Source organism: Lactuca virosa, chromosome 2 (assembly GCF_052849685.1).
Source record: "Lactuca virosa cultivar CGN04683 chromosome 2, Lactuca_virosa_CGN04683_v6, whole genome shotgun sequence".
Lineage (NCBI taxonomy): Eukaryota > Viridiplantae > Streptophyta > Magnoliopsida > Asterales > Asteraceae > Lactuca > Lactuca virosa.
In genome coordinates, this window is record NC_136427.1 from 83794293 (window position 1) to 83804625 (window position 10333).

The 10333-nt window shown below is 36.1% G+C and overlaps 1 protein-coding gene across 1 annotated transcript; it reads right to left on the reverse strand.

Annotated features, from left to right (window-relative positions):
* Positions 1 to 8513: 8513 nt before the first annotated feature.
* Positions 8514 to 9245, reverse strand: LOC145157566 (uncharacterized). The gene has a single exon (XM_079076592.1). The coding sequence runs from the start codon at positions 9243 to 9245 to the stop codon at positions 8514 to 8516; it is 732 nt and encodes a 243-aa protein (XP_078932718.1).
* Positions 9246 to 10333: the final 1088 nt, after the last annotated feature.

A 10333-nucleotide genomic window follows, 5' to 3' on the forward strand; every position in this document is an offset into this window, starting at 1 on the left:
GATGACTTCGTGTACAGTATCATAACAATTGAATATGAATGAAACATAGCAACCAAACATCATACATTGAAGATACACACTTACATAGTTTACATATGGAATTTTGTTCATCGGTTACACAAAAGTAAGAAAGTAAAATTTCTTGAAGTTGCACCACTTGATCTCCTAGTCGAACTTACTACCTGTTATCAGATCCCTGAGAATACAAGTCGTTTTGAAAAGCGTCAACTAAAAAGTTGGTGAGTTCATAAGCAGTTTTGAATAAAAATGGTTTTTGTACTTGTTTAGAATCGTTTTCATCGTGCTTTCAAAAATCCAATATTTTCTAAAAAGAAATGGTTTGAAATATTTGTGTCCGATCTTATATTAATGCATGTGTGTTAATGTTTACAAAAATAGAAAGAGAATGATTTCCAGGCAACCCGACGTTGTCTGCGATAGATGATGCTGGAATCTCAACCCCCGTGGTTGAGTAGCAGTGCGTATAGATTTCCGTTTTATCAAAAATAAGGTTTCCCGTTTTATCCAAAAAGAACATAGAATGGTTTTCCGTAAATCTTATAACGTTGATTCCTCTAAGTGAGTCGTTATAACCATACTAAATAATGACAATTTCACCTGTCTTTGCGTCTTTGGGATGCCGACGGAACAAGGTACGATTTGTCACCCTAGATTGGCCTAGTCTAACCGTAGCGAACAGCTCAGGTGTGGGGTGTCACCCCGTATAGATCTATACACAAACTCACGCTCTCTCTCCGGGAGACTCTGGTTATAACTACAGGCTACGTTTGTACACTCATATGGTGCCAAACGAAAAGTCTCACTAAATCCTTAATCAAAGTTTACGCAAAAAGAAGAAAAACATATAAAACTCATTCCCAGGCCCAATAAACATATAAGTGGACCACTAAGGCCCACTATACGTGTCTATAATTTCCAGGCTCAAAAGGAATATGAATGTATATCATGGGCCCAAAATACATGTAAAAAGGACACTAAGGCCCACTAAACATGTATATTATTTCCAGGCCCAATAAGGATATGAATATCGTTTTTAACCCGTTTGTTATTGTTTTGTTTATTTTAGCTCGATTATTTACAACATTGATATAAAAAGCCCACTTTTGTAAAAATGACGTTCTTGGCCCAATAAGCCACAAATTTTCAATTAAGGCCCACTGATAGTAAAAATAACACTTTAGTCCCCATTTTGTTCCAAACTTGTGTTTATGACTAGTTTGTGGTAAAAATAACATTTTAAACCCATTTTTGGCTTGATTTTTGTGAAAACACACATTTTTCTGGTTTTTGTCTTTTCTGACCTAGTTATTGGAAAATTTGTAGAAAAATCATCATAAGTCGAAATTTGGATCCGTAAATTCTGGAAGTTTGGAAAGTTTGTCTACTTTGTTCACAATTTTTCTAATAATTTTTAATGGCTTCTAACAAGTGTGAAATTGCTCACATTCACGGGCTGGTCCGAAATTATTTCAAATCTGATAGGCAGTTTTTTAAAATTCACCAAAAATTGTAGAAAAATCGTATGAAAACGTGAGAGTAGTCATTTTAAAGGTAATAACCTGAAATTTTTGCATGTAAAACAGTTTTGAAAAATATTACAATTAAGGGGGTCAAAACTGTTCGAGATTGGACCAAAACTTTTCTGTCAAAGGCTGATTTTTGAGTTTAAGTTATCCAAGTTTGTTCACAACACTTGTTTTTGCTATTTTAAGTGTATAAATTTCAGATCTACAAGTTTACATGTAATATATAAGACAAAACATACTTTTATCATGATTTTTATAAAGATCTAAGTGATAAACTTCATGTTCAAGTTTAGATCTAAAAGTTAAACACATAAACATGCACATATACATAGATCTAACACAAAAGCACTTGTATCCTCCCCCAAAAACATTATAAAACAAAAAACTAGGGGGTATGAACTCACCTTGGGGTTTTTGAGATGTAGATGAGGAAGGAGATGAAGCTTTGAACCTAACTTGAGTGTTTTTGGTGAGATCTCGAAATGGAGGTGGTTCTAAGGTCCATATTCACGAAAAAGAGGGTGTAAGGGAAAGATCTTAGCATATATTGAAGTAAACACTTGAGTTTTAGTCTAGAACTTACCAAATTATGAAGGCTAGAAGAGAACTTCTTGAAACCACACACAAAGTCACGAAATTTGAAGGAAAGAATGAGGAAGTTTCTTTGAGTTTGAGAGAGAAATGAGGTAATTATGTGAGTATGAAGTGAAGAGTGGAGAGGGGATAAGGGGGTAGTAGAGGTTGACTTTAGGTAGGGTTGATGTGAAGTTCCTAGTTGTTTGTTGGACAATATGTATGGATACATGGAGTATAATATTGAGGTGACACTTGTATGATCCTCATATTATCTTTTTTTTTTGTTTTCTTTTGATAATGGGCCGAGAATGGGGGAGATATTTGGCCTAATGTTGGCCCAAAAGATCAAATTCGATTTTTGGTTAGCCCAAAAAGGATTTTCGGCCCAAAAAGTTTAACAAATGGGTTTTGGTTTCAAAGGGCCCAAAAGAATAATAATTATTGGCCCAATTAAGGTCCTAGTATATGTTTTCGGCCCAAAAGGCCCAATGAGAATGTCTTGGTCCAATAAGGGTTTTAGGTTGAGAATTTATGGGTTAAGGCCCAAAACTGATTGGGCTTGGCTTATTGGATCGAGTTTTGGGCTTATACAAGGAGATTATATTGTTTAGGAATTCACATCTTGACCTAATTTTGCCAGTTGTGACACCACTCAACCCACTCAATTAAAAAAAATTCAAAACAACTAAGGTACAAGTTTTAAAACATATGGTACAAGAGAAAATGAGAGGGAGAAAGTAGAGAGAGAGATGATGAAGTGGGTTAGTGAAACCAATTAACCAACCCGTTGAAGCGGGAGTGGTACTGCCGGTAACTCTATTGCTAATCAAGATTTTATCTTTGATTGTTTTGTATTTTTTTTAATTGAATGGGTTAAGTGAGTTCAAAAAGATAGGGTTTCCATATGTTGTAGGTTGGGAAAGATGAAGAAAAATTAAAGAGAAAAAATGATGTGGCAGTAAGTTTAGTGGGTTCGGAGGGAATGACTCCCTCCTCCCTAAGGAGAAAAGATGAGTAACACGATGCACTATGGTTTTAGAGATGGTCCTTCCCTTGGATTGTCTGAAGGTTTTGAATGTTTTTAAATATTTATTTCGAAAATCATAGTAATTTTATAACAAAGAAATGAAATGAGGGAACAATAATGGAAGGAGATTGTGGAATATGACAACCCTGACATTTGTATATATTCCAAATTAGTAACGGATCATGCCAAACTCCTTATTGAGTCCAAATTTCATTCAAGCCTCGACTGATTGAGAATATATTTTCCATTGATACTGGATTAATGCCTTTGATACTAGCAATGGCCGAGTGACATCTTTAAAAATTAACATAATTTCTTAAAAGTCCAGTCTAAATTAGGCATTCTTTCTTTTGCTCTTTTGCGGCTGAAGGCTTGAAGGGACACCACAACAATGCAGATTTAGTTATAAGTAAGCCATAATTCCTTTGATTTTGAAGCTAAAACATGTGTTCTCCGAACTTATATTCACTTATGTTTTGATTGCAAATTTATTTTCCTTTCATAGTGAATCTTACGCGTTGAAATATTCACTTGGATTCATTTTCAGGTAGAGTGCATAGTCATGTGCTTCCTATCCCTAAATTTCAAGGTTGATTTTCCAGGTGATATATAAATAAAAATATGAAAAAGAGTAAATATGTCGTTAGGGACCATTTATTGATTTTAGGATAAGAGCCGATTAAGAGACAAGTCGTTGTGGTTGTTGGCTTACCATATAGTTGGAACCCTTGATTGCATATCTGTCACAAAAAAAACATAGTTATTGCAGGTTTCTTATATGGTGTCATGGTTGATGATGTTGTTTATGATGTATGAAATTCACAGGTTGAGAAAATGGATCTGTTCATGTAGCACCTGGTTCTTGGTACGTATTTCTTTTTATTTTTATCTAAGTATTTTGCATTTTTGGCCTTGGACTCGGCGAGTTGAAGGATCAACTCGCCGAGTAGAGGCGGGATGGGAGGCGGGATGGACTCGACGAGTCGGGTCCCGGACTCGACGAGTAGACCCTGTCCGGACAAAAACCTTAATCTGAGGGTTTGCACCCTATTTAAACAATGTTATGTCGGCCACAACGTCCCTTATGCTCCTAGAACACCTCTTATTGAAACCCTAGCCATTATTGAAGCAATCTAAGCCTTGTTGGTGGGTTTTGGTGCTTGTGGTCTTAAGAAGGAAGGAGAAAAGCTTGAGGAAGCGAGTAGAGACCAAGGGAACCCGAGTTTGTGCACCTTCTACAGTTCATTGAAGGTAAAAAGTTGTAACCTTGCTCTTTCATTTGTTAGATCCCTCTTTCGGGAGACTTAGGGCTTTTATAAGCCATTTTTTATGACCAACCATGATTGCAAACATGGTTGGGGGTTGGGGCTTCTAAATCAAGTCATTAAGGGAGTCACAAGGCGGTTGGGGGTTGCTTTTGCACCCATGAAGGGTCCCATGCATCATAAGAGCTTGTTTTATGTCTTTTTGAGCTCAAAGTCCCATGCAAGCACGTAAAGTTTGTAACTTTATGTGCTAGATCGATTGTAGAAGCTTGGATCTATCTTTTGATCAAGGGTTGTACATCAGAAATCGAGGATTCAGAGTGTGGACGTAACCGACTCGGCGAGTACGTTCCTTGGACTCGACGAGTCCAAGGCTTTGAGTCCCAAATCTGTTGAGGGTCAAAAGAACTCAGTTGAGTGTTAGAAGGGTTGTAGCCGGACAGAAAGAGTGACCCAACGCATTGGACGTAATTTTAGACCTAGAGTTCATGGGACTCGACGAGTGCTAGAACAGACTCTGCGAGTCCAAGGCAATCTCCTTAAGATTGGAGATGAACTCGACGAGTTGTTCATACAACTCGGCGAGTCGAGGACAGGACTTGTTCATCAGATGAAGGTGGACTCGACGAGTGTTCATACAACCCGGCGAGTCGGATGAGGTTCATATGAGAGAGGAACTCGTCGAGTCGATGCCAAACTCGACGAGTCGAGTCATGGATAAGGACGAGTAAAGGGTTAGGGACTCGACGCGTTGACGGCCCAACTCGGCGAGTCGGGTTAACTTGAAGTTGACTTTGACTGGACTTGGACTAACCCTGTTTAGGGTTGCACGTGCTGTGTGTTGACTTGAAGGTTGTCGTGTAGGGATCGAGGAGTCGAAGGGAGTCGACTTGTGTGCCGAGGATAATTCAAACACTGCACGACATTGAGGTGAGTTACCTTCCAGTAGGGGTGGGTCTAAGGCCACAATGCCGGCCCACCAAAAAGGGGTATTTAGAAGATGATTGTCTTTGTGATAATTATCTTGGTCTGGTTATGTGCTTTGGTCATGAGATTTATCTGTATGATATGTTATGTGTATAGTAGGGATTAGTTTCCCTGACAGTGGTCCTTAGGACCAAAGGGTAAGTCAGTACCCGGATATGCCTGACTGTATGCTTATATCTATTGTTGTATGCTAGTAGTAGGGGTGAAATAGTCCCTAGTTACCGGTTGAAAGATACCGATGATGGTTACCGGTTGAAAGATACCGATGAAGGTTACCGGTTGAAAGATACCGACGATATTGTATGGTATGTGGTATGATGGAGGAACTCACTAAGCTTTGTGCTTACAGTTTTGGTTTTGGTTTCAGGTACCTCTTCGTCGAAGGGGAAGGAGCCGGCGGTGTAGTAGTGCATCACACACACACGCACACATGGTTTCCGCATTGAGTTTCTGGGATTGTACTCTGATTTTCATTACTTTTGATGTCATAGTTTGGGACACAACATTATGATTTTGAAATGTGTTGTCTATTTAACCCTATTTTGGTAAAAATGTTTATTAAATTATTAATTCAAAATGAAATTTTCGGGCTTAAATTTTGGGATGTTACAGTTCGTGAATCATTTTAGTGATTATTTACTCCAAAAAGCCCAAAAATAGTGAGTTCATAAGTACTTTGACCAATCAAAAGGTTTTGTTACAATTTGAAATAGTAGAACCCAAAAATGTTGTTAGTACACGGGTCATGAATTAGGGAGACCGTAAATGTTTGTTGTTTTTATGATTTTTTTATTTATTAATTAAAGGTATTTGTGTCTTATTTTAAGTTTTATTTATTATAATTTTAGGGTTGTTATGATAATTTCTCATCAGATAGTTATTTTAGCATCCTTATTTTTTATATAGTCCCCTGCAATGCGTTGTCTTTTATTATTCTCTCAAATACCAAATGGCTAGAGGTTATCATTTCCTGAGTTAATGAATGATAATATGATGTTAATTTTTGCAATGAACTGTGGATTGATTCTTTGACCTGCATGTATTTAATTTCATAACCGTTTTATATACCTAATGTCATTTTATTAAAATATTTTATAAATTTTTATCATCTGGAATACATTTTGTATAGTTATCAAATACAAGGATGCTTCACTGTCCTTTTTCATCTATTTGTTTATTTCGTTTATTCATTTCCCGATTTATGTTTTCTGGTTTTATTTATTCCAATGTAGTAGCTTTTAATACCAAATCTTATATCCAACATATGCAAATGCAAGAACAGAATGTGAAGCACCATAAGATACTTTACAAGTGTTGAAACATAAGGGCATCTTAGTCCATTACACGCATAAAACATGGAGTAAGTGCGTCTGCACCATCACTTCATTTGAAATTCCTTTTCTAAACAAATGGGTTGACGTATTTTATCGTTTTTATCAGGTAGTTATTTTAGAAAAAGCCGATAATGAGTGAGTTATTAGACGAGGTTGTTAACATCTCTATTTTCTTCATTATTACTTGTAGGTTAAAAGCAATTGTTAGAAACGAAATTCAACTGATTTGTTTCTTATAGCATTCTACTCTCGCCTTCCTATATCATTATACGTAACATGATTGTACATTTTCTTGCAGAAGGTGTCGAACGCTTCGGTTGCGCAATGATGATGCACAAGATTCGATGGCTGCTAAATCCCAATCTTGTAAGCTAGGATCATGAAGATAATCTTATGATAATTTATTAAATAATGGCTACAATATAAAGTAAAATTCACATCAACCAGATTTATCTGTTCTCAACAGGAAAGTTTTATGGTGTCTAATTTTGAAATGGCATGGTTTTGATTTACATAAAAAGGATTTCTCCAGATTGTACGTATAAAAGGTCATACGGTTCAACTAAATGCCTCAGGGATTGTAAGAAACTCACTCAAAACCTATGAGTCGAATCTTATTAAATATATTTGTCAAAAAGTACGATTTTTTGGTCTTATAGACCTAATCATACAATTAGATGGGACGACAACTTGTTTTTCAGAAATTTGTATCCAAGAAAGAATGAGGACTATGATGACGGACTATTTGTTTTATACGTACTTTTATAATAAAAAAATATGTACTTTTTTTTTATCACTTTGTGACATGTTTGTGTTTTGTTATCATGACTTTTTCTTGGGGTAGGTACCCATTTTATCAAAACTAAAAAAAATTAAGATTTTTGATGTTAAAACAAAAAAGTTAATGTTCATTTAAAACAAGTCCGTTTTATATTTTACGGTTAAAAACATATTTTCATCTTTTGAAATATAAATTTGTAAGATAAATATATTACATTATGTAAAGAAAAATATACACATCAAATTTATCATTAAAACTTTATCAATAAAATCCTGAACAACAATATAAAATTATTTGCAATTAGTAACGTAGGAGCTCAAGCTAACAATATTCAATAAAAACCTAAAAAGAATTACCAAAGCGAATTGTTGCATGTACATTTTTTACTACTGGCTTCTAATAAAAATGTAAACAAGAAAACAAAAAAAATACAAAGTACCTTCTATTGTTATAAGGCTATGGGGAGTGGTCACACCCACCCCACCGGAAAAGTGTTGCCACATATGCGCCACGTCAGCTTCACACCCAACCCACCACCAACCCACTAAACATTGGAAATGTTTACCACTCCACAAATTCCTTTTTTTATTTTTTTATTTTTTTAACATTATATTAAATAAAAAACAAAATAGAAACCATAATTTAAAATAAAACCATAATTAATATAAAAAACACAAATTAAAAAACAAAAACGCACATTGCATTAAAATTAAAAACACATTACATTAATATAAAAAACACAAATTAAAATTCTAAAATTCTTAAAAAAAACATAAAAAAATTAAAATCCTAAATTACTTAAAACCATAAATAAAATCCTAAATTTCTTAAAACCATTAAGATTAGAACCTAAATTACATATTTCTCCCGGACTTGTCGTTGAATTTTAAGAAATGTCGCAAGATTTTCCGGGTCGAGATCCGGTTAGGGCTTTGTGTTTATGATTTGAAGATCGGTAAGAGCTATTTTTTGGCGGTTAGCGGCCTCCGACGATTCTTACTTTTTTTCTAGAAAAACTAGAGCTTTATCTATGGATGTCGCAAGCTCGCTGTCGCTAGTTGCCGGTGCTTTTCCGCTTGAAGACGCTCCTTTTCTCGCTTTGTCCCGTCCCGGTGGTCGACGAAGTTGGACGTCCGGTGGGCCCTCCCCCTCGGTGGCGTCGAAGTCATCGTTGAGGTCGAGTCCAAAACCCACGTCCGACTCGGACGTTCTTGCCCTTTTGTTGGAACTGGTTGTAGATCCCGAATGCGCCATTTCGGGATATAGAACCCATTTTGGACCATTACGACAAACTTCCCACGCTTTTTGGTGGCCGAACGGTTTACCGTTGGTGGTAACTTTGTATTCGTAGGACGCGGTCGCTAAAATGTTGAAGTCGTTGCTACCACTTCTATGCATATTTTTAAGCTTGTCAAATATGCCATTAAATTTGGTGCAAGCCACTCGTAAGTCACGCCATTTTGCGTTGATCGAGTCGTACGTCCGCTCCGTTTTCTTTCCTAATAATGCGTGGAAATGATCTAAAATACGACACCAAAAACTTTGACCCGATTGTGCGTCGGCGACATCCCCGTATTGGGATATGAAAATCCAAGCTTTCGCTAAAGCTTCCTCCTCCTCTTCGTTCCATGCGGTAGTTTTTTTTTCTTGGATCTTTGGTTTTTTTTTTTTTTTGCCTTCGACGAGTTGGTTGTTGTGTTTCTTGGACCCGTTCGTCGTCGTCGTCATTGTCGAGATTTATAGGTTGAGATTGAGATGGTTGAAATTGTTGAAAAGGTTGTTGATATTGTTGAGAAGATTGTTGAAATTGGTGTGAAGGTTGTTGTTGAAAGGCTTGGAATTGGGGTTGATTAAATTGTTGTGGTTGTTGTTGGTAGAAGTTTTGTGGGTATGAAGTGGTGAATAGATGTTGTTGTTGGATTGGGGAGGTTAGCAATTGCATGTAACTAACATTTGCATTTGGAGTGTTTGGGGTGTTTGGATTTGAATCCATGTTGAGAGAAAAATCAATATGAGAGATGAAGTTTTTTTTTGTAGAAGGTAATAAAATATAGAGAGTGTTTTTTGAAGGGTAAATTGTAAGTAGAATAGTGGATAATTTATAGGTGTAAATATTTGTGTTTAAATGGTAAAAAGTAATTTTTTTTTAATGTTGAAACGGCTATATAGCCGTTTGTTTTACAAATTCCGAACGTTACAAAAATGGAGGATTGTGATTGGGCGTCTCGTCGAGTCTTTGGAACCACGTCACCAGCACCCCACCGGGTGGGAGAGGGTGCCACCTCAGCCCAAGACGCGTGAAACTACCCCCATACCGGGTAGCCTAAGATAAAGACATGAATACATAATTGATCACAATCACCGGTTCTTGATCACAATGCTTTAATTTTCTAACCAATCATATTATCTATTAATGATTGTGGATGTGTGTTTTTTTTATTTTTCTAAACGATTAATAGAAATCACGTTTTTCAATCCCCCACCCCTTCGACTTCACAATCCACAATCCTTGAAAGCCCTCTTGAAACAAATTAAAAATCGTTGATGCATTGCCTATATTTTTAATATCAAATGTTTCCAATATAAACTTATTGATTGAAAGATAAAGATGAATTAAAACTATTCTTATAACAGAAACTATACGACGAAATAAATTATTAACCACTTTCCGTAAAGAAACCAATTAGCAAAAATAACTATTTATTATATCAATGCTATTCAAATACAAACTATTCGCCTAATGAAAGTAATCGCCGTACTAAATTATTCTCCACCGCTCCTTTGCACGGGTAATGGCTAGTATATATATATATATA